We start from the raw sequence: 25,568 nt of genomic DNA on the forward strand, positions 1-25,568 counted from the left end.
ATAATGGCTAAACCCAGCCCCCTGAGACAGAGTCCTACAAAGTAAAAAGCCCAAGTTTGGACTTGAAATATTACTAATCTCCACACTGGAAAGCTCTGCCCCCAAGAAACCTTATCTAAAGCTTGCCTCCCGATCAGTATTTTCTTTTTGCAACTTTGCTTCTCTCCTGAGCAGAGGCAGCCACCACCTGTGTTTTGCCCCAGTAAATCTTGTGTGAGGTTTGTTGTGTAGTGTGTTTGTGGTATTGCTTGGCTCCTGACTGCCAAGATATTTTCCCCCTCAGAGCTGTAACACTTAAGCCAACAGTTGGGGATTAAACGTTTAAATACATTAGCCTGTAGGAGACACTTCAGGAGGGGTTTTTTTTTTTTTCATTCCCTCTATTGTCGTTACTATTATTGGGTATGTATACAACACAGTGCACATGTAGGAGTCAGGGGTCAGTTTTTGGGAGTAGGTTCCATCCAGCCACCTCGTGAAGTATGGTTCTCTTCTTGTCTCTGTCCTGATGCTACTCCAAGTGCTTCTGAGTGGTTTTCTGGTTTCTTTCTGCCATTTGGATGTAGAAATGCTGGGATTAGGGGAGCAATGCCACAGCACCTGATGTTTTTCTTTGCATTCTGGGAATCAAGTGCAGGTCATCAGGCTTGCCTGACAAGGTCTTGGATCCAATGAGCCATCCATTTTGCCTCCATTTTGAATTACAACTATAACAAATTACTTTAGTAACTTTTCTATTGCTGAGCCAAAACACCCTGATCAAAGCAGTTTATAATAGATGGTATTTGATTTTGGCTTAGTTTGCGAGGTTAGAGTCCATGGAGGCAGGACAAGCAACAGCTAAGAGCTTCCTCCATGACCAGCAAGTCATTGTTGGGAGAACTAGGAATTAATTGCACAAGTCTTGAAGCCTCAGAACCGTCCCCACCCCACCCAGTGACACACCTCCTAATCCTTCCCAAACAGTTTCATCAACCGAGGACCAAGTATTTGAACGTTTGAGCCTATGGGCGCCATTCCCATTCAAAGCAGCACATGGATCATTTCAAAGATTATATCAAATCTATAATGCCATCTATAAACACAACCTATATGTACAAACTGATGACTGTGCTAAAAAAGCAGGTTTTATTCTATACATTATCCCATCCTTCCCTTAGATTCCTCTCTCTCTCTCTCACCATCTCCCTCCCCCTCCTCCCCCAGATAGGTTTCTCTGTGTAGCCTTGGCTGTCCTGGAACTTGCTCTGTAGACCAGGCTGGCTTTGATTTCAGAGATTTGCCTGCCTTTGCCTCCCTGGTGCTGTATTTAAACATGAGTGCCAGGCTCAGTGGTTAAGAGCACTGACTGCTCTTCCAGAGGTCCTGAGTTCAATTCCCAGCAACCACATGGTGGCTCACAACCATCTATAATGGGATCCGATGCCCTCTTCTGGTGTCTGAAGACAACTACAGTGTACTTATAATAAATAAATAAATCTTAAAAAAAAAAAAAAAAAAAAAAAGGTGAGTGTCTCTGCTGCCCTGCTTCCCTTAGTGATTATTTCAATGAAAGGATCCAGTCTGGTGTGATAGTGCTGCAAACCTTTAATCCCAGCAGGAGGACGAGGCAGGTGGATCTCTGAATTGGAGGCTAGCCTGGTCTACAGAGTAAGTTTCAGGACAGCCAGGGCTATACAAAGAAACCCTGTCTTGGAAAGCAAAACAAAACAAGAACAACACCCCCTGCCCCCACCCAAACCAAACCAAACATCAGATCTAAAATTTCCCTTGTAAACACCATTTCCATGTAAAAGCTTCGATACTGCTCATGATGAGGCTTGGTAATAGACTTCAATGCCCTGGGCCTCATCCTTAGCACAGAAAAAGAAATTTGTAGGCAGGGTGCTACCAACGAGCTACATTAAGAATTTTACTATACCTGATATTGTAATATCATAAACATTTCAGTTCTTTAATTTTTTTTTTTCTCCTGAGGGACACTAAGGGAAGCAGGACAGTAGAGGCACTCACCTTCAATTACAGCACCAGGGAGTCTAAGGCAGGCAGGCCAGCCTGGTCTACAAATCGAGTAATTGAATTGGTGAATTAAATTACTAAGTTGTACTTGGTAATATGTCTCATTTTTAAAGAGATTCATTTTAAACTGTATGTGTGGTTTTCTGCACACTGGGGCGGTCCTACAGAGTGCTGAGGCAGAGGCTTCCCTGGAGCTGGAGTTGTGAGTGGCTCTACACACCTATGGAGTGTGGGAATTGAATTTTGATCTTCTGTAAGATCGGTGCACACTCTCCCCTGCTAAGCCAGCTCTCCATCTGTCCGCTGTGTGCCTTGATTGTTCTCTATAAATCAATCTTTCTCTGTTTCTCAGCCCTCCTCTTTCCTGTGCTCTTCTCCTGCTCCACCCCCATTGTCTTTGACCTATGGAGTTCATGCTGCCTCATGCTTTGGATCTCCTGTCACCACAGCCTCAGTGGTGGCCATTGTGCCTGCTCCTCCCGCCTTTTAACCCCTATCTTGTTATTTATTTGTTGGAGGACCAAATTATTTGCCCTGTACAATTTGGCTTTTGACATCATTCCCATGTTGTAGCTCTACACTTTATTGTTGACATTGCCTTAGATTGGCTGTGAATACTCAGATCAGACGTAGTTTTGGGGGTGGGGTCAGAATTCTTCATAGTAGTTGCACTTGTCTTTAAGAGACTTCTAAATGATTCCCAGGGCTGGAGAGATGACTCAGCAGGGGAGAGTGTACACCAGTGAGATGGCTCACTCACTGCTCTTCCAGAAGTCCTGATTTCAATTGCCACCTGTAATGGGATCTGATGCCCTTTTCTGGTGTATCTGAAGACAGCTACAGTGTACTCATATAAATAAAAATAAATAAATCTTTAAAAAAAATAAAAGATTCCCAAAGTTGTTCTCTGTCCTCTCCATGCATGCAAACACATGTGAACCTGCAAAACACACACACACACACACACAGATACACACACAAACATACAAGCACATACATGCACACACATGTATGTACACAAACATATACACACATATACGTACACAAACATACATACGTATATACACATATGCACACACATACACATTCACACACATATACACACACATATATGCACATAAACACACATATACACACATACACACACACACGCACACGCACACACACACACACACACATACACACAATTTCTAGGCAGAAGCCAGTGAATCTTTGTTTGTATGTATAATAACCTTGGTGAACCTGAAAATGAGCCCTGAAATGTGACATTCTTATGTAAGAAGATTAAGGAGCAGCACAGAATCTCCAGAGCTCTCACTCGCAGCAGCTCCACAGATGGCAGCCCTGTGGGAATGGTGAGCCTTCTTGGCACTTACCTTGCCAAAACAGTCCCTTGTCACTTTCCCACTAATGGCTTAAAAACAATTTGAAAAGAAGTGGTCTGTAATTTCAGCACAAATTGGATCATGTCTTGGATATAAAATAATGATTTTTATTATTAAGGGGACTAAAAAGAATGTAAAGGAAATGGCTATCCTACTACTTAGAATAAATTCTAAAGAAAGGCGCTACTTGGCGTATGGTCTAGGCCTCAGGAGGCTGAGGTAGAAAGACTGCCTCAAGTTCAGGGTCAGCCCTGAGTACAAGGCCAGCTGGACAATAAAGAACACACATTTAAAAGCAGAATTTGGGTGGTAGAGACAGGAGCATCAGGAGTTCAAGGTCATCCTAGGCTCCATCACAAACACAAAAGCAACAAAAGAAAGGTGTCTTTCTGTGGGATAGACAGGGACCTGCACATTCAATTTAACCAACATCACGACATTTTCCACACTGAGATCTTCTCACAAAGATTATATTTAACATAGGCATCATTTTAGCTGAGACACACAAGGCTCTGGTCTTCTTTTTAAAAAATACACATTATTATTTAATTTGTGTGTGTGTGTGTGTGTGTGTGTGTGTATGTGTGTGTGTGTGTCGTGTGTGTCTATGTGTGCAGGAGCCTGAGGAGTCCAGAAGATGCAATTGGATCTCTTGGAGCTGGAGTCACATGTACCTGTGAGCTGTGCAATGTGGGTGCTGGAAATCAAACTCCTGTCCTCAAAAGAGCAGTAAACATTCTTAATTGCTGACCCATCTCTCCAGTCAGCTGAGCCTCTTTGGTGATAAAATTCAAATCATAGATCTGCGCTTCAAAGCAGGTGTTTATGACCAAGGCAGAAATGAGAAGATCTGACATTTAAGAACTCAGCCCCCTAAGTCAACAGCAGTGGTAGGGCATCCGGTGAGTCAGGCACATCTCACAGGAAAACCAGAAAACACAACCAGCAAGAAAACCTCGGGAACAGAGTAGGCCCAGCCTCTTCTCTGCTCATTTTACAGATATGTAGATGTAACTTTTAGTTGCCTGATATAATTGTCGTCTTTGAGGCTTACTGCCTCTGTTTGCAAACCTAGGCTTGGTCCATACAATTCAGTCTGGGTCTAGAATGTCCTCTGCCTCTGAGACTTGGTGCTGAATAAGTCGTAGTTCGTCCTGAGTGCTGGCTGGATGACTCAGCCGTTCTGGCTCAAACTCCTCTAAGCTGACTGATTCATTTTGGCTTCTTTGGGTCTCTTGTTGAATTGTCCTGCTGGCCTCAAACTAACTCTAGCGATCTGTTCTAATCTCTAGCTCCTCATTCTCTCGCTCATTCTATTTTTACCTACGTCTAGCTTGTTCTCTCTTCAACCTGGCTCTGTAAAACTCTCCTGGCAAAATGACCTCCTTCCTTCTCTGCACTGTCCCTCAAGTAGCTTCCCTTTCCTCTCTGTTCTCCCGAAGAGTTGGGTGTATCCTATTCTTTCAAATCTTCCTGATTCATCTCTTTGTCTGCCACTCATTGAGACATCACTTTCAAACATGGCTGCTTTCTTCTACAAACTAACTTTATCTTCATTGTTTTGAATTAAAGGTGTGTACTAAGAGTGTGTCTGTATTCCAGTCAGACAGGTTAAAGGTATATGCTAAAAACTGAAGAACACCACAACTGGAAACAGATTTTTTCCAGTAAATAACACAAACTTAGGGTTCGAGGTGTGATAAAATATCCTGCAACACAGATATGTTAACTTAGGACTGTGCCATCACAACAAAACTAATCCCACACTGGAAGGGTTGGTAAGAAGGGAGGTCAGGGCGGGTCTGGGCTTTGCAGTGAGACCTCATCTCAAAAACCCCACAAAAGCAGGTCAGGCGTGTCATCCCAGCATTCAGAAGGCTGCATGCAGCAGGAGGAGTTGGAGGCCAGTCTGAACTCTTACAATCCTCCTGACTCAGCTTTCTGAGTGTTGGGATCACAGATGAGGGCCATCATAGATGGATGATGTGATTTATTTTAAGATTTATTTTTAATCACACGTATGTGCATGTGTGTGAGAACACATAAATTCAAGTGCCCTCGGAGGCTAGAGGGGTCAGAACCACTTGGAACTGGAGCTACATGCAGTTGTGAGTTACCAGTGTGGAGCTGGGAATTAAAGCCAGGTTATCTGCTGGGGTAGAGTATACTCTTAACCTCTGAGCCATCTCCAGACCTGCCTTTGTTTGTCTCTTTGCTCTTTGAGACAGGGTCTTTCTATGTAGCCCTGGCTGTTCTGTATTTCGCTGTGCAGAACAAGCTGACCTCTGACTGACCAGACACTCAGATTAAAGGTGTGTGACACCATGCCCAACCCCTAATTTTTTTCTTTAGTGAAGTTAGATACTATTTACTAGGTTTAAAGGGTTTGCATTTTTATTTTAATTTTTTGAGATTTTATTCATTTTCATTTTATGTGTATGGGTGATTTGCCTTCATGCATGTCTGTGCACCAAGTACACGCAGTGCTTGTGGAAGGCCAGGAGAGGGTGGCATTTCCCCTGGAACTGGAGGGACAGTTGTGAGCTGCTCCATGGGTGCTGGGTATAGAACCCAAGTCCTCTGGAAGTCTTCTTAACCCCTGAGTCATCTCTGGCCCCATTTTCATCTTTAAAAACCTATATATTTTGTTCATTGTCATTTTGGAGAGAAAATGGAAATGAAGTGGTTGACAAACTTGTGCAAAAAACCTTAAATAATGTCGACCTTAACTTGGCTAGATGGCAGGAGAGTGACCATAGTTCCAGTACTCCAGTGGCCCAGACTGGCGGATTGAGAGTTTGAGGTCAACTTGAGGGCCTTATCTCATTGAAAAGGAAAGGGGGAAAATCTAAACCCTGGGAACAGTTACATCTCTGGTAAATGATCTATCTGTTGTCTCTAAGCTATAAAGTCCTTATTTGGCCTGGTCTTTTAAAAATGGCCTGGGCAGGCCTTACTGCCAAGTCTCTCACCATCTGAGCTTGATTCCTGAGACCACCCAGTAAAAGGAAGGGACAGGCTCCTATGGGTTGGCCTCTGACTCTCCCATTTACATACAGAAGTTAGTAAATTTACACACACACACACACACACAGTGTGCTAATACATTTTTAAAGGGGGAAATGGCTCAGTACTTTTCCCCTTTGCTGCAAGTGCTGCATCTTACCAATAGAGGGCGCAGGGGAGACACTACAGGCGCAGATGACATTGTCCTCCTGCTTCTACTCAACTTCTGAAATGCACCAGGCTTCCGCAGTTGAAACAGAAGACAAATACTTGCCTCTCCCTGGGCTTAGGGAAGGTGGTGATGCCTATCTGTAATGGTAGCACTCAGGGAGCTGAGTAGGAAGATCATAAGGGACACACAAACACCAGCGGGCTGGCCATGCAGCTCACTGGGAGGACACTTGCCTGGAGTTCTAGTAACTCACCCATACCAAATCTGTATCACCAAATCTGTTAAAAACCACCATTAGTGGTCATGATATCTCCTTAAGTTCCTACTGTACACATTCCTCATGTTCATGTTTTTGTAAATAAACAAAAATGTGGGTGGACAAAGCTAATTGACAGCTACTGATATCTCCAGCTACCCTGGCCAGCTGTAGCAAAAGGACTATCACCCACACAGCCAGTGCTCTTCTACCAGGACTCTAAACACTCCACTGAAGCCTGGAGACAGCAGCACGACACTCTTCACAGCCCACAACAGCCTTGACACCTCAACCTGTTTGGTGTATTTGAGAGACAGGGTCTTTCTACATAGCCCTGGCTTTCCTAGAAGTATGTAGACCAGGCAGGCCTGGACCTCACAGGGATCCTTCTGTCTCTGCTTCTGTGTGCTGAGATTAAAGGTGTGCATTAACATGCTTGGGTATGTAGGTCATTTTTTTGTTATTTTGTTGTTTGAGGCAGGTTTTCCCCTGTAGCTTAGGCTTGTTTGTAACTCATCATGTAGCCAATGCTGGCCTTAAATTTGTAATGATTCTCCCGTCTCTGTCTCTTGAGTTCTGGGATTACAGGCCTGAGCTGCCCTGTCTGACTTGTTTGCTTGTTTCTGAGATCAGTTCTGGCCTGAAACTTTTTATGTGCACAGGCAGGACTTGAAGTTGCGGTGATTCTCCTGCTTCAGATCCCGGCCTAACATGTTAATGCTGGCTACTGTTGAGGACTAAAGATTCCCCAAACATGAGGTTAACGGGAAGCTGTCAATGCCAGTCACCGCTGAGAGCTTCCTAGTGCCTGTAGGGTTAAGGCTCTGGATACTAACGTTTGTGCAGGGACTCCAACTTTACATACAGGGTATAGCTTGCTGCTGTCGGAAACAAGCTGCTAGAGCTGGGAACTCAGAAGTTCTTGTCCACCAGGATTTCTGTCAGGGTGGAGCACAAGGAATATATATATACTATATATATTATATATATTCAGTTATATAGCTGGCAGTAGTCAGCAACTCCCCACCGCTGGGCAAGTTTGTAGTAGAATGCTTCTCATGAGATCCTCCCCATGAAGAGCTTCCTCTGGCACTCTGAAAGGTTATTGTCAAGTTCTAGAGAATATATACGTACGGAAAGTTCCATAGGTAGAGTCCCATAGAGTATGCAGTTTCTCCAAGATCTGGATCTCATCTTTAGGTGGAAAGGGTGGCCTCTGTTCCTTATGTCACTTTTCTTTTTCTATTCTTTACATTGCATTTATTTGGTGTGTGTGTGTGTGTGTGTGTGTGTGTGTGTGTGTATGTGTGTGTGTAGGTCAGAACTCAGAACACAACTTCCAAGAGCCAGTGCTCTCCTACCATGTGGGTACTGGAGATGACTCACATGGTCAGTCTCTGCCATAAGCATCCGATCTGCTTAGCCATCTCCTTAGTCCACTTTGCGTCTCCCTCTCCCTCTCCCTCTCTCTCTCTCTGTCATTTTGAAATAGAGTCTCCCTACATAGCTCAGGATAACTTCAAACTCAAGATCCTCCTGCCTCAGCCTCCCTAGTGTTAGGATTACAGGTGTGACCTATCACCCCGTTTCACATCATTGCATTCTTTTTTTTTTTTTTTTTTTTTTTTTTTTTGGAGCTGGGGACCGAACCCAGGGCGTTGTGCTTGCTAGTCATATTGCATTCTTTAGGAAAAGAAAATTCTTTTAAAACTTTCAGTGACAGCCTCAGTGTGGTGGTGGTGCACAGCTACAATCCCAGCACTCGGTTTGCAGAAGAAAGAAGATCTCCATGAGTTCAAGGCCAGCCTGTTCTACAGTGTGAGTTCTAGACAGACAAGGCTACACAGTGAAACCCTGTCTGAGAAACGAACCAACAAAATAAACCACAAACATTTGAGTAGGGAGACCAATGAATCTCAACTTCCCCACAAAGAAATTTCTTCCTCACCCAGACCTAAAGTCCAGGTCTCACTAGAGAGCATGAGGGAGTGGAGAAGTCACCAGTACTCCAAGGCAGAACACATGTGCAGTTCCCCTGGAACTTGCCAGGGGACTCCAGGCTGAGAGGTGACAGCAATGGTAACTGGCCAGACCATAGAACCCAGGTTCTTTGCCTATGAAATGATACAACGTCTTTCCATTGAGCAGGATTTAGTGCGGGCTAACTGGAACAGCATGTATGAAACATTTTGGATGTGTATGAATACTTGGCCTGCATGTATGGGGCCTGCTGCTTCCCACACACTCTTACTGCCATGCCTTCTCACTCTGAGGACTGTACCCTTAAATTGTGAGCTCTGACAAACCCTTCCTTAAGTTGCATTGGTCAGGTATTTGTCACGAGTAAGGTAACACATACATTTACTTTTCTCAGCCTTTATGCCATTGAGGCTCCCTCAGCCCAAGTTCTGTTTCCTTTTAAGTTGTTATTGACTGATAAGGCAGGCCTTGGTGTTAGCAGCCCTCTCTCTTTCCACATTCTGTCTGTGAAACCTGGCTGGCTTTAAACTTGGGATCGAGCTATCTATCTATCTATCTATCTATCTATCTATCTATCTATCTATCTATCTATCTATCTATCTCCCATCCAGGAAATCGGAAATCCTCTCTGGATTCTTCCTGTGTTGCAACCCTTCTTTGTTTTCTAGATTTATTGAGGTATATAGGTTTTTCAAAGTTTTTGCCTGTGAGTGTGTTTCTGTGTGATGCTTATTTACCACGGAGGGCCTCAGATCCCTTGGAACTAGGGTTATTGATGGTCGTGAGCCACCATGTGGGTGCTGGAACCAAACTCAGGTCCTGTGTAAGAACAAGTACTCTTAACCAACGAGCGTCTTGCCAGTCAGTTGATGTATAGTTCAAATACAGTAAAATTCATCTGTCTAGTATAGAGTTAAAATTTCCTTAGCTTTAACTTTTTTGTTGTTGTTGTTAGCTTGAACGGGCCCTTGCTGTTTCTAGTACTGACACAGTATGACTTTCTGTTCTAATCATCACGTTTCGTCTATTTACTTCCTTTAATGCGTGTGAACCTGTACGTGGGTCTAGGAATGCATGCTTGCATGTATGTATACTAAAAACATACACAAATATAAAATACCTTAGGAAAAATATATGTATATTCTCGTGTTTGTCGCTAGTGGGAGTAGATCTCCTTTGTCTTTGTCGGCATAATACGGAACCTTTGAGCCGGAAGCAGAGGGTCAGAAGGTAAGGTCAGAGGGCACACGCCTGTAAGTCAAGAGGAGCCCTAGTGACCTCTTTCAGATACACGCACCGTTGCCGACTGCGCAGGCGCACAGAAGCCACCGGCGCGGTGGGCGGCGGCGAGAGGCGATTGGCTGAATGCCGAGGCTCCGCCTCTCAGTGCGTCAGCGACCGGGGCGGCGGGTTAGTCTGCAGGTTCGGGTCGTTTTGGCGCGGTTGGGTCCGGTGTGGTGCCAGGGGCTTGTACGGCTCTCACGCTCGCTGGGAACGGAGCACTGCTATCTGTGAGTCCGAGGACGCGGGGGGTCGGCGGGCGAGTGCAACTCCGGTATCGGCATAGCCGGGTTGGCCCGAAGCCAGGCCTGCTTCTCAGCCACGGAGAACCGGCCGGTGGAGGCGAGGATATGAAGGGACCCAAGTCTGGGGACTGGGAACTTGAAGGGATCCGAGTCTCGGCCCTACAGCCAGGCAAAGCTGGGCGAGCTGAGATGAGGGGCTGCGCCATTGGTGGGGTCGGTTTTGGCGCGCTCTAGTGTTCGCTCTTTCTATTGGCTGGCGCGCGCCGCGTTGGGCGTGGCTGGAGGTGGTTTAGCAGCCGCGGATGGCTTGGCTGGGATTGAATTGGTTATAGATCTTACGGCCAGCTCACCGACAGCAGCAAACGCTGCTCCTGGGACAAGGCCAGTAAGTCCTGCGTCTGCCATCCAATGGTTATGACTCACTATTCACTGCCTGCATTATCCAAGTCTTGGGTCTGGTGGTAGTGCTCAATCTCCTGCACCCAGGGGTTGAGTCAGGAGATAAAGGGATTCAAGATTAGCTTTGCTTACTTAGCCGTTTCAAAAGAAAAGAGGAAACACATCTAGGTTCCTACGAATAAGTTTGTGATCAGGTTTTATCAGCGTGAAATAGAATAGGAAATAGAAACCACACTGCCTGGGCTGTTAAGTTTTTTATATTTGCATACATGTGTGAGTGCTAAGACACAATGTAAATTATTAATTACATCAAATAAGTAAGAGGCAGAGGGTACAGTTTAAGCACCGTTTTCCTCCAGCCTCCTTTTAAATAGAGCTTGGTTTTAAGTTTGCTACATAGCTGAGGATAACCTTGAATTCTGTTTCTTCTGCTTCCCTGCTGCTGTTATTATGGACTTGTGCCGCTAGGTCTGGTTTGGCAGTTTTAGGAACGGAGTTGAGCCTTTGTGCGTGCCAGTGATGCACTGTACTCACTGAATTACATCTTGGTTGGAGCCAAAAGATCTTGATTTTTTTGTTTGTTTTTGTTTTTGTTTTTGTTTTTTTTTTTTTTTGGGAGACAGGATCTTGGCCATGTAGCATAGGTTGCTATCTCCACCAGTTCCAGGGTTGCAGTCATGTGCAAGCTGTTCTTTAGGGTGGATCTGCATGTGCCAAAGTGTTTTCCCTAGTACTCCTTTCTCAGGTCTTTTAGAGAGCTCTGTAGTTTGTACAGGACACCATGCCATTGTAACAGATAGTGGTTCTACCAAAAAGTAGTAAGTTTTTTTGTAGTATAAATGATTTTTTTAAAAAAAAATCCAGATCCCACCTTCAGACATAATGAAATCATATTTAAATCACCTTTTTTTGTGTGTTTTGCCAGCTGAGAAATGAATCTCAGTATGAAGCAGAAACAGGAAGGAGCCCAAGAGAACGTGAAGGTATGTAATGGAGCCACTTAAATGCGCTTGAATTCATTTGTTTGTTTTTTTAATTAAGAAGTGAAGTTTTGTTGCATTGCCCAGGTCCTAAACCCCTGGGCTAAAATTATTTCCTCAAGCGCCAGAGTAAGCTTAAATTCAGGATTCATTATGGAAAACTGAGTGTACTCTTACATATATTTTTGAGAAGAGGGTTTGTAGAATATCAGATTGTTTTCTAAAAAGGTTAAGATTTAAATACATGAGTGAAACTTGGAGTCTGCTATTCTAATGCACTCTGTTTAGAGAAAAGAATCTAACAGTATACATTCGGTGGGCTGTCTTTTAGAAAGCTTACATTCTATTGCATGAAAACCTCGAATGTGAGCATGACAGCAGCTTAGGTGGCTTCTCTGACCATTATCAACATCAAACATTTGGTCTTATTTTCTCGTGTTTGGAGATTTGATTAATCTGTAATCTGCATTATATCTGAAATGTTGTTATAATATTTGTTCTCGTGGTAGCTGGCATTTGTCCCTCAGTTAAATAGTGAGACAATAATCAACAGTAGAAACTTTACCGTGGGAAAGGTGAACTTTGTCATGTGAAGTACAGTAACTTTCTCACGCTGCCGTGGTGTCATGTTCTTGCTAGCCTTGTTTGAGTATTTACCAGTGTTTGCTATCCCATGGTCGCAGTATAACTAATGACATTTTTTTTTCTAAATAGAACTTTCAAGTCAGGAACTATACAGGGGCTAGTTACATATTATAAAGAAGGCAACATTTTGTTCTAAAACAATAGCTTGGGCATTTTAGAGGGCTGTTTTGGAAGGGCTTGTTTTAAGGCAAGGTCTTACTAAGAGCCTTGGCTATCCTGAAATTCATAGAAATTGAAATTGTCTACCTCTGCCTTCCAAGTGCCGGGATTAAAGGTGTGCCACCAAGTATGGCTTAGTTTTTATTTTGTTTTGTTTTTTAGATTTATTTATTATATATAAGTACACTATAGCTGTCTTCAGACACACCAGAAGAGGGCCCCGGATCTCATTACAGATGGTTGTGAGCCACCATGTGGTTGCTGGGATTTGAACTCAGGACCTCTGGAAGAGCAGTCAGTGCTCTTAACCTCTGAGCCACCTCTCTAGCCTTTTTTTTTTTTTTTAAAAAGATCTTTTCTAGTCTTTTTTCTTTTACTGTGAACTTATATAGTGTTTGAACTGTCAATGCCACCATAGAAAGTATGTTACGTGTGTTTTAACTAAGATAAGTTGACTGTGATTACAGTAAGAATATGTATCAGAATGAGAAAAGTTCTATGTGTGTATCTGGTTTGGATGGTAGGATCCATTCTTAAGGATTTCTTCAAACTTTATTATAATCTTGGGAGATAAATCTGCTGGTTGATTAAGCCAATATCTTGTCTGGATACAGTATTGTAAGATTTTATATATATATGGCAGGCCAAATCTTGTGTTCTTAGTGATTTTTTTTTTCTCTCTGAAATTATAGTAAGACTAAGTCAAAGTATATAGAAACTCTGAAAGTAACCATTCAGCAGTAACCAAGATCATGAATCATCTTGACTTTTAGAGTAGTCCTGTCCCAAGGAGAACGCTGAAGATGATCCAGCCTTCTGCAGCTGGGTCTCTTGTTGGCAGAGAAAATGAGGTATGTGTACAGGACTAGGAAGGGTGGGCGGGGCTGGTCAATCAGCATGAGACATTTTGCAGACTTTCTTAAAAACTAATCTTTAATTTATTGTAGCTAAGTTATAGGTCAATCCTAACCAAAATAGTTTTTGCAAATAAAATTCCTAAAATAATATTGTACATTCTGATTTTTTTTTTTTTTTTAAAAATTACATTTATGAGGTACCTCTGGGAGCACACCGCTCTTCCAGCGGACCTGAGTTCAGTTCCCAGGACCCACGTGGGCAACTCACAGTTGCCTGTGACTCTTCCTTAAAGGGATGGGACACCCTTTTCTGGCCAGGAACTACATGCAGATAAACTCAGAGATGTAAAAACATAGCTGCAACTGTTTTGTATCTGCAGGTACCTATGTGGGTGTGTAGGGTATACATGGACTTGAAAGCACATAAGGGCCACTGTTCACACTGAGCCAGAGGAACTTTTGGGACTCTGCTTCTTTCACTGTGTGGGTCTGTATCAAAATGCAGGTTGTCAGTCTCGGTGGCAAGTGCCATTACCTGATGAGCTAACTCACCAGCCCTATTTTGGTAGTTTTGAATTGTATAACTTAAAAAAAAAGATTCTTAATTACATAATTAAATAATGTAGCTTTCTTGTTCATCACATCTAAGTAAATATATGTTTTTATCACAGTTGCCAAAAGGCTTGTCCAAAAGGAAACTTTGGGATGACCAGTTAACATCTAAGATTTCAAGCTGTGGTCCTGAAGCCAATGAAAATAACAGTGTTGGAGACCTCACCCAGGAAGCATGTGATCTTATGACTAAAGGTATGCAAAAAGGAGCCCAGCCTTGTTTTGAGAGGTTGAATTATGATGAGGATATACAGTACATGGTGGGGTTACTGTTTGATAGTTTAAAATTTTGTGTTGTGAATATGGAAATACTCTAAATTTGGACACATGGAACCATTTGTTTGGCAAGACCCCAGTGTGGGTGAAATATTAAAGAACAGGTTAGTGACCGGATTGGCATCTCAGTAAATTGTATTGGGATCTTACAAACCCAGAAATGGGCTTTTCAGAAAAGTGTTAGTGGATAATGGATTTGAATATTCCAAGAAGACACGAAGTAATGGGACCAATGGGAACATTACTGGGGAAAGGGGGTGAAGGTAAATGAGAAATAACACTTTTCTTTTCCTTCCTTTTTTTTAAAAATATTTTTCTTGAGACAGGGTTTTTCTGTGTAGTCCTGGCTATCCTGGAACTCACTCTGAGAAAAAGGCTGGCCTCCAAATGAGAGATCCGCCTGCCTCTGCTCCCTGAGTGCTGGGATCAGTGGCAAGTGCCACCACTACTAGCCGAAACACTTTTAATAAGTGGTAGTTTTTAATGGAGGAGTAGAAATCAGAAGAGGAAACTGATGTTTTAGAAACATTGTGGGTTGGACTTTTTTTATGTGAGACACACTGCAGTGCAGACTGTGTAGTCAGTCCCATTTTGGCCTTGAACGCAGTCTTGCCTCAGCAACAATCTTGAGCTGCCACACCTAGCTCATTGGTGAGACACTTTCTCTGTAGTGATCAGAGGTCATGAGAAATTTAAGCATAGGCTCGCCCAAGGTTACAGGAACAGGTAGGTTTGATCTGAGTTGCTTGGGATGTTGTAAGGAAGTTTAGAAGCAGAAAGTACTTCAATTGGGCAAGATTAGGAACAGTTGGGCAACTGGATAGATCCACGGTAGCTTTGTTGTGGGACAGCATAAGAAACAGGCCTCTTGAATGTTTGTACCTGGATAGATTAACATCAATCAAGGGTTAGCTCCAATTCATAGCAAAAACAGGGCTCATACAGTTATCGATGATCATGTACTGTTCTAGTGCTGAAAGTACCAGAATATATCTAACTTTAGGATTTCGGTGAGATGTATCAGTAGAATGAAAAGACTTGCGCAGAATGCCTGAGTTTTGTTGAATCTGTTGGTAGTGCATTGGTGTATCTTGTTAAGAAAAACCTTGTGTATGTTTTAGATTGGTGCGAATAAGTAATTGTTGGGAGGCAGGTTCATTGTAGGGTGAATGGAAAAGCCAAGTGTGGACTGGAGAAGGGAAGGATGAACTCTGTTGCGTTGGAGTTGGGAGAAGAGTGTCAATAAATAATTGAAAGCAAGAAACACACCAGAGAGCCAGTCCTTGGTTTTTAAACACTGTTCTGCACTGCTGCTCTTGAGGAAGTGGCTGATCCCTAAGTTTCTTATATCAGAAAATAGGGTAAAATGGTGGGTCTGCTTAAGAAACAGACTATTTGAAGAGATTCACGTTGATTAAATATGTGAAAACTTCACCATCAAAATGAGCAGTGAGTCACACACTTGTAATACATGTCCTTCCAAGGTGAAAGTAAGAGTCACTTCACAGCCATGCTCAGCTCTTTACGAAGTTCAAGGCCAGCCTGGGATATATGTCTCAAAGTACAGACAGAGAGACAAGCAGAATTACTCTTAGTACATTGAATGGGAAGGAACATTGAATCTGTAATGATATAAGAGAAAACTGAATAGGGAGAATTCATTTCAAAATCAACAGCTGTGGTTGTTGGTTACAGAAGATTTAGGCAAGAATCACAGTAGTGTTGCTATTGGCTGGGAACAGATCAACCAGCTCAAGCTTTACTCCCTAGATCTCTTACTGATAACCGAGGAAACAGTCTTTACAAGGCAGAAATTTGGTATATGGGATCTTAATCAAACTGATGAAATTTTGTATTCAGTTTTTTTGTAACAGTGCTGTGTACTTCCTGATGATTAACTGAGGATAATATTCTTGCCACAGATGTTGAGCTTGAAACAAATTCAAAATTAAGAACTATATGCATATTAACTAGTCTAGACTTTTCAAATATATTTGGACTGAGTAGCTCAGAGATGACAGAGCCCCCATAAAAGTTAAATAAAAATGCAAAAGCACAAAACAAATCTTGTAAAACCAAGCAATGTAGGTAATACACTAAATAATCCGTACTTCCTTCCTTCTGTTGCAGTTTACGGATCGGAAGCTTTGATACGTTGTAAGAAAATTAGATTGCGATTTTTCAATAGGAATAAATTACTGGGTGGATTTTTGTTTTTGTTTGTTTTGTTTTTTATAGCAGTAAGGTTGTTTTTGTTTTTATATAAACTGACACCCCCCCCCCCCCCCCCCAGAAAACCCATCTTCTCAGTATTGGAAAGAAGTGGCAGAACAACGGAGGAAAGCTCTCTATGAAGCACTTACGGAGAACGAGAAAGTAAGCATCATTTATACCACTGAAGGTTCTGGTGGTGGTCTTTCTCATCAGTGTAGGAAGGCTAGGTAGAGTAGCTGACTGTTGGTCTAAGGAAGTGTGGCTATGTGGGTAAAATGAGTCCTGCTGTGCTACTGCATGGGAGGGTGCTCGAGGTCAGAGCAGTTCAGTGGAATACTAAACTCTATTCTTATGCAGCTTCATAAAGAAATTGAGCAGAAGGACAGTGAGATTGCCCGCCTGAGAAAGGAGAATAAAGACCTGGCAGAAGTGGCTGAGCACGTACAGTACATGGCAGAAGTAATCGAGGTAGGCTCTCCTACATTCATGGCTTTGGTCAGTGGCCGAGTTGTGATCAGCGAGTGTTCAGCCCTGCGATGTGATTCCCAGTGCCACTAAGGTTTGGTTAGAGCGGTTATTTATCATGTCAGGGTTTCATTTTCCTTTCCTATAAACTGGGAGCGAAATGCCCATGTCTGAAAAAGAGTGAAAAGACTCTACTGCACAATTGACATATTTTTAGTTTTTTTTTTTAATAAGCTTGATATCAGCTATCATTTATAAAATAAGTAGGCTTTGTGGTTTTATCTGACTTTAAATTTGGGAAGTAGCTAATATGTGTCTCAGAATCAGCCTCATTTCTGTGACTTTACCAGGCTTGGCTTGATTCACATTTTAAGTCTTTGTTGAATGTGCAAAGCAAATCCATCTTATTAATGGGAATAAAGCTTTTCAAGTCAAACCTTCTCACATTAAATTGCTTCCCTAATATTTTAGAATCATGACAGTGTTTGTTTTTAACCGTTTTTTTTTTTTTTTTTTAAGATTTATTTATTTTATGCACATATGTTCACTGTAGCTGTCTTCAGACACACCAGAAGAAGGTTTTGGATCTGGATCCCATTACAGATGGTTGTGAGCCACCATGTGGTTGCTGGGATTTGAACTCAGGACCTCTGGACGAGCAGTCAGTGCCCTTAACCACTGAGCCATCTCTCCAGCCCGTTTTTAACCGTTTTTAATTATGTGTAAGTGTGTGTAGATAGTCTAGCCTGAAGCCGACTTACAGACACCTGGCGTGGGAACACTCTGGTCCTCTGGTGGAACACTGGATGCTCTCTCCATCGAGTCACCTCTCCGGTCCACCATGGTAGTCTTTGAAGTACTGAACTAGCCCTCTCTGTGACTTTAAAACTATGGTTCCCCAGCTAGTAATGGAATTAAGAACACACAGTTCTGTGGGTTCCCAGAGAAGTACCATTTTACGTTGTGTTTTGGGAGGAGGAGCTCAGTCAGTGCATTTAGCAAATGATAGAGCACTGTATGGACTTTGTACTGTAAGTGAATGACATTGGCTGCTATATCAGCATAATGATTAGTAGTAGATTTCAATTTTGAGGTACTGACAATAAATTACTGGTTTATTCCTTAAAAGAGGCTGAGTAATGAACCTCTGGATAACTTTGAATCACCGGATAGTCAAGAATTTGATTCTGAAAAAGAAACTGTTGAGTATTCTGAACCGGAAGACTCAGACACTGGGACATGTGCTGAAGAGACTGTGTCTTCCTCTTCCGATGGCACGGCGTGTACATGAGATGTGACTGCCCTTTGGTATAGCTCTTGGTAAATTAACTACATGGTGCAAGTGCTGGAATCCAGGAGTCCTGGGGTTACTAATACATTAAAAACAGATAGTATGTATTTTTAACCTGTTTTATGTAAATAACATTTTCATTTTTGTCAGTGTCAGATGTGAATTGTGTATATTAAATAAACTTCAACTTCCTATTGAACATTTATGTCTTGGAGAATTAAGTACATTTGTTTCTATAGTATTTTATTGTTTTGATGTCATAGAAATGGGAAATGAATTTACTACTCTTGTCTGGGCTCAGATGGCTGAGTATCTGTTGATCTAACCTCAGGATCTCTGTGAGAACTTGATTTTCATGCTTACAAATTCTTACTCAGTAATGTGAAGCATCTGCTTTTCTAAAACTTTAGCCATGTTGAGGCTTGCCTAACTGACGTGATCATAGTTTTGAATGTTCAAATGATTAGTTAGTGGGTGATAGGGATAGTTTTCAGAAACACAATGATGAGCGGTAGCAGCACAGTGAGAAACACCAGGGAACTGAAAGTCTGGAAATAGACACAGTTGTGTGACTCAGAGGAGTAGACGAAGAAAAGAAGACACTGTTAGGACAGCGTGCAGCAGTAGGGGCAAGATATGCTCTGATGTGCGTGGAGGGATGTTTATGGGAGTTGACGACAGAGCACTGTCCACCTTTCCCTTTCTTATCCCAATTTACCTGTGTGTGTGTGAATGTGGAGGTCAGAGGACAATGTGTGGGAGTCCGTTCTTCCACCTTCTGGTCCCCAGAGAAGGTTGCCAGCTTGGCAGCAAGAGTCTACCTATTGAGCAATGTTACCAGCCCTGATATTAACCTTTAAAGGATTATTTTAGGTATGTTTCCTTATGGAATTTTAATTTTCCTACCTCTAATAATGAGGTAAAGCTTGTCTTAGTATTACAGTGAAGAAACAAGACCACTGTGTATGAAGTAAGTGCTTAAAAACAGAAACTTATTGGCCTGGGGGGTGACGCAGCCGATCGCTTGCACACACAAAGCACTGATCTATCACCACCTGTGGAAACAATGAGGCAGCATGCTCATCCATTCATGCAGTTTGAATCAACCCTGTTGGGCTTGTAGCAGTATGTCACCCAGTGAACCCAAAACTCCACTTATCACATGTGATTCATGGGAAGGATACCTAGCTAGCACTGCAGGGTTGAGGTGGAGGCAGCCTGAAGGAGCCTCAGGATGGTGTGCAAGCTACAGCCTAGCAACAGAGGAATGGACATGTTGCACAGTGGTTATGGTGATGGGATGCCTGCTGGCTGACACTAGAGAAACCAGGTGAGCTTGTTGACTCTGCAACAGTTTGTAACAGTAGAAACATTTTTGAAAACTTTTTTTAAGCTAGAGATATTATCCTGTGGTTAAGAACACTTGCTACTCTTGTAGAGGACCTGGATTCAGTTCCCAGCATCCACCTAGTGGCTCATAAATGCCTATAACTCTAGTTCCAGGGATCTACTGTCTTCCAAAGCCACCAGGCTATCATGCACAAACATACATACAAGCAAGAGGAAATTTTTTTTTTTTTTTTTTGTCATTTGTGTATGGGTCACCTGCATGTGCCCTTGGATGTGTAGAGGTCAGGAAAATTCATGGGAGTGAAGAGAGCCCTGGCACCAAGATAGAAGGTAGCCCGTTCTTGCCTCTGCTTTAGCCCCTGGCACTGAGTTTAGTACTTCCTCATTGGATAGCCAGCACTACTCTCTGACGCAGATGTCTCCTGTCTTTGAAGGAGGCAGAAAATTAATGCCCTTGAAGTGATAAGGCCCCTCTTAAACTGAGAAAGAGACATCCAAGTGTTCCCAGACAGCTATGGCCAGCTTTTAAGAATGCACTGGTGTGTGTGTGTGTGTGTGGTGGTGGGCTGGGAGCTTATGGACAGGAAACTGGGAAGGGGAATAACATTTGAAATGTAAGTAAAGGAATATATCCAATAAAAAATTAAACAAGGGGCTGGAGAGATGGCTCAGCGGTTAAGAGCACCCGACTGCTCTTCCAGAGGTTATGAGTTCAATTCCCAGCAACCACATGGTGGCTCACAACCATCTGTAAAGAGATCCGATGCCCTCTTCTGGTGTATCTGAAGACAGCTACAGTGTGTACTTATATATAATAAATAAATAAATCTTTAAAAAAAATTAAACAAAAAAAATTCACTGGTCATCGATAACGAAATGAGTTATTTCTAATCAGGTCAAAAAGGCTCCTTTCCTATTGTCCCTTCTTGCTGTCTGAACAAACATCAGTTTTGAAGGAAAGGACTTTTGTGTGTTTACATTAGTCTCTGGTGGTCTCCTGCCGGGCACAACAGGAGTGGGTTCTCTTCTATTATATTCTTCCAGAGATTGAACTCCACTCAGAGGTTTGGGGGCAGGTACCTTTACCTGCTGAGCCATTGCACCCTTTGCTGAAAGCTTTTGTGAATTTATTTATTTATTTTAAATAGATTCTTCCCTCATACAATACATCCCAACCAGTTCCCCTATCTCCACTCCTAGATCTTCCCCTACCTTCCCTCCCCACCAGATCTACTCCCCTCTGTTTTCTTTTCAGATAAGAGCAGGCCTCCAAAAGAAAACAGCCTAACAGGACAAAACAAGATACGGCAAGACAAGGCAGAAGACCTCATTTTGAGGCTGGACAAGGCCTAATAGGAAAAGAGCTTCAAGAACAGACAAAAGAATCAGAGAGATACCCAATCCCATTATTAGGAGTCTCACAAAATGCCAACCTGAAGTGGAAATTTTTGTTTTCTTTGGAGACTTGGCTGTGTCATATGATGTTTTTCTGGAAACTGTCTTATGTTTTGCTGAGAACAGACATGGTGTTTTTCTGGAAGCAGCCTGGAAAAAGGGCATGTGATGTTGTGCTAGACCAGACACTTGTGAGAACGCATGAGGGTTTGGAAAGGGTAAATGTGAGGGTGGCCGATGCTGTATGGTATTGGTTCACCTTGCCACTCTTTGCTGGCCATTGATTGGTGTGATTTCATAGAAAGAAATGGCCACCAAAGAGCTTCTTGTGTTTGAGTGGCTTCTTGCGGCTTCTGTGGACTCAGGTTGATTGGCAGAGCCTCGCAGTTTGTTCTGGATCAAATTGCCACTGCCAGTTCATGAATGGTGTTTTCAAATGGATCAAGCTGCTGCTGATTTGTGTGAACTGAACTGTTGATATCCTGACAATGCAGATTGGATTTGCTCCGAAGAACTATTTCCAAACAGGTAAGTAGGTTTTAAAAATTATAAGCCTAGGGGTTGGGGATTTAGCTCAGCGGTAAAGCGCTTGCCTAGCAAGTGCAAGGCCCTGGGTTCGGTCCCCAGCTCCGAAAAAAAAAAGAGAAAAAATTATAAGCCTAGAGCAACCTAATAGTTATACATGTATGCAGAGGACCTGGTGCAGGCAGACCCGTGCACCCCTTGCTTGCAACTTCATTCTCTGAGACCATATGAGCCCTGCTTAGTTGATTTGGTGGGTCATGTTCTCTATCCTCTCTGACTCCTGAAATCTTTCTTCTGCCTCTTCCACAGGGTTGCCCTAATCTCTGAGGGGAGGGATTCAATGGAGACTTCCAAATTGAAACTCTTCCCACATAACATCTGGACATGGGTCTCTGTACCTGCTCCCATCTGTTGCCAGAGGAAGCCTCTGATGGCAAATGGACAAGGCACTGAACTATAAATATAGCAGAATATCATTAGGAATCCCTCCCTCCCTCCCTTCCTCTCTTCCTCCCTCCCTCCCTCCTTTCTCTCTCTCTCTTTCTCTCTTTCTTTCTTCTTTCTTTCTTTCTTTCTTTTCTTTCTTTCTCTTTCTTCTTTCTTTCTTTTCTTTTCTTCCTTCCTTCCTTCCTTCCTTTCTTTTTCTTTCTTTTTCTTTCTTTCTTTCTTTTCTTTCCTTCCTTCCTTCCTTTCTTTCTCTTTCTTTCTTTCTTCCTTCCTTTCTTTCTTTCTTCCTTCCTTTCTTTCTTTCTCTTCCTTCCTTTCTCTTTCTTTCTTTCTTTCTTTCTTTCTTTTCTTTCTCTTTCCTTCTTTTTCTTTTTCTTTCTTTCTTTCTTCTTTCTTTCTTTCTTTTCTTTCTTTCTTTCTCTCTTTCTTTCTTTCTTTTTCTTTCTTTCTTTCTCTTTCTTTCTTTCTTTCTCTTTCTTTCTCTTTCTTTTTTCTTTCTTTCTTTCTTTCTTTTCTTTCTTTCTTTCTTTCTTTCTCTTTCCTTCCTTCCTTTCTTTCTTCTTTCTTTCTTTCTTTCTTTCTTTCTTTCTTTCTTTCTTTCTTTCTTTCTTTCTTTCTTTCGACTATTCCTATTTGGTTCTACCCTAGGTCTCTGAACTATCCAGTCTTCAGACTCTGGCTATCCAAGCAGTGTCAGGCAAGGACACTCTTGTAGAGCGGGCCTCAAGTTAAGTCAGACGTGGGCCACTCCCAGGTCTGCACTATCACTGGCCAGCCTCTTGCAAGCATGGTAGATTGTGGGCATAGGGGTTTGTGGCTGTGTGGCTGCACAGATTTCTTTTCCATAACTTGCAGAATACACAGAGACTAGAATATAGGTGTGGAGGCTCCAAACCTGCCCCAGCAGACCTCTACATTCAATAAGCTGAATTAGAAGTTGTCCTCAGAGGATGACCTTCTGTCCTGTCATCCCCCTGACTTGTTTAGGGATCTCCACAGGATCTCCTCCACCAACACCCAACTGAATGCAACCCAGTTCCACTACTGGAAGCTTTGCCTGACTATAAATATATATGTAAAATAGCCATTGTAGCCAGTTCAGACTCCATATCCTTTATTACTAGGAATCCTCACTAGAGTCACCCTCAGATTTCAGGTGGTTTCCACTGCACTAGGTTTCTATACCACAATTCCAAATGCCCCCAATTCCAGCAGTCTTTCCTGGCATTCTCCCTCCACCCCAGCCCTACCTGATCGATCCCTCCTACTCCCATCCCTTCCTCCAGCCCACCTGCTGAATCTATTTCTCTTTCCCAGAGTAATCTGTAATTAATTTTTTTAAACCTTATTTTTAATGATGGTTCTTAAATGTTTAAAACTCTTTTTTTTTTAGTCCATCATCCACCACAGGTCGTGGAGAAGAAAAGATATGGGGCAAGTTGACCTGCTTAGAAAGGTGTTTTGGAGTAACTCTAGTCTGTGTTATCTGGAAATTGGCAGTTTAGTTTATAGGTTACCAGTGGCAGCGCAATCTACTTGTAAACACTTTTTGGATACATCAGTTATGTAGTTTGATAGAGTCAGGATAACAGCAGCAGTGGCATGATCTAGAAGAGACAGCCAGGCCTCAGCAATGGCACAAGTCAACAGGAGGGACAGGGTCAATAGGAACACCAGGAAAAGTTCTTGGCTGGTTGTGCCTTTCAGCAAAGCAAAGATCAATGAAGATGTGAGGCCAATAAGCATTGAATAGCTAGCTCTTTAAGCAAGCCAAGTACAGCCCCAGCCACTGTCTGTTGAGTCCTGTTTATATCCCTCCATGATGGTTTATTTATGCTCAGCCCAGGGAGTGGCATGATTAGAAGGTGTGGCCCTGTTGGAGTAGGTTTGTTACTGTGGGTGTGGGTTATAAGACTCTCATCCTAGTTGCCTGGAAGTCAGTCTTGCACTAGTAGCCTTCAGATGAAGATGTAGAACTTTCACTTCTGCCTGCACCATGCCTGCCTAGATGCTGCCATGCTCTCACCTTGATGATAATGGACTGATCCTCTGAACCTGTAAGCCAGCCCTAATTAAATTTGCCCTTTGTAAGACTTGCCTTGGTCATGATGTCTGCTCACAGCAGTAAAACCCTAACTAAGACACCCTCTAAACATCATGTGTCCTTTACGGGTCTTGTCTCAGTACATGTGTCTGTCTCAGATGATTTCACTTTGTCAATCAGCCCGAGTCCTCGGAAATAGCAAAAAAGCTTCAGCATACCACCAGAAGTTTTGGGTGTGTTTCTCTCTATGGAGTCTCAACAAATGGTTCTCAACTATGCATTGTAAGTTGGACTAATATGTATGTGTCATTAGTGAAGAATCTTTCATCACACTCCTTTCATGTGTTTGCTTTAACAGAACATCTTTTGTGTCTGCTTCAGTGAAACTTTTCTTCATGAGTCTGCCTTAGTCTTTCACCTGTGTCCACTTCAGGAAAACACTCCTTCATGTGTTTGCCTCAGCAAAACACCATCTAATACTTTGCAAAGAATCCTTACGTTTCCACTTCAGAGATCCATTGAAAGTACATTTTAAAAATCCTTACCCCTCTGGTCCATGCAGTTTCCAGGAATCAACTCCTAAATATAGTCCTAGTACTCAGATCCGTGAATTGCTTCTGGGAAAACCCAACTTCTGGAGAGATTATTTAAAAAGAAATAGAAGGAGAACAAGGGCTTGAAAACTGGCTATCCAGTTTGACATTCAAGACTTAGCAAGGCAGTGCTGCAAGACTTCACCTTGTATTTTTAGCTCCTTCAACTTGAGAGGCACCTTTTGGAACTTAAGTAGACCATGGTGCCTTACCGTCCATTCTGTAGAGAAAACATTAGCCAGAGTTTCCCTGAGCACAACCAGAAGAGCCTTCTGAAGTCTCTGATTAAATATGTGAATTGAACATAGCTAGCTATTGGTTTCGTCCCCTAACCCCCTAAGAAACTTAAAAGTCAGTTCTACACCAAGAAAGCTAGATAGAGTCTACTCATGAAGAGGCATCAGTGTAGGTACAAACCACTGTTACTAGTCAATGTCATCTTAGAAATACCTTTTATGGGCTGGAGAGATGGCTCAGAGGTTAAGAGCATGGACTGCTCTTCCAGAGGTCCTGAGTTCAATTCCCAGCAACCACATGGTGGCTCACAACCATCTGTAATGGGATCTGATGCCCTCTTCTGGTGTATCTGAAGACAGCTACAGTGTACTTGTATATGATAAATAAATCTTAAAAAAATACCTTTTATTTATTATTTTTAAAAGATATATTTATTTTATGTATATGAGTACACTGTAAATTCAGACATACCAGAAGAGGGCATCAGATCCCATTACAGATGGTTGTGAGCCACCATGTGGTTGCTGGGGATTGAACTCAGGACCTCTGGAAGAGCAGTCAGTGCTCTTAAACCCTGAACCACCTCTCCAGCCCCCTAGAAATACCTTTTATATACTTGTGTGAAATATATGGTATTTATTATAGTAGCTGACTTTTGCTGTTTTGTGATTCGTGCTATTTTTTTCTTTTCCCCACAATTTCCCTCCCCCTGGTTTCAGTGTTAACTGCAAAAGA

At 42.5% G+C, this 25,568-nt stretch overlaps 1 protein-coding gene across 3 annotated transcripts; it reads left to right on the forward strand.

Moving 5' to 3' along the window:
* The first annotated feature begins 10,203 nt into the window (after nucleotides 1-10,203).
* Nucleotides 10,204-18,447, forward strand: Gmnn (geminin, DNA replication inhibitor). Of its 3 annotated transcripts, none has more exon segments than NM_001439929.1 (7): nucleotides 10,204-10,329; nucleotides 11,669-11,726; nucleotides 13,220-13,378; nucleotides 14,056-14,191; nucleotides 16,566-16,648; nucleotides 16,844-16,954; nucleotides 18,081-18,447. In NM_001439929.1, coding segments are annotated over 5 exon segments (540 nt in total). In that variant the 5' UTR covers nucleotides 10,204-10,329; nucleotides 11,669-11,726; nucleotides 13,220-13,330; the 3' UTR covers nucleotides 18,243-18,447.
* Nucleotides 18,448-25,568: the final 7,121 nt, after the last annotated feature.

Source organism: Rattus norvegicus, chromosome 17, assembly GCF_021556685.1.
Source record: "Rattus norvegicus strain SHRSP/BbbUtx chromosome 17, alternate assembly SHRSP_T2T, whole genome shotgun sequence".
Taxonomy (NCBI): domain Eukaryota; kingdom Metazoa; phylum Chordata; class Mammalia; order Rodentia; family Muridae; genus Rattus; species Rattus norvegicus.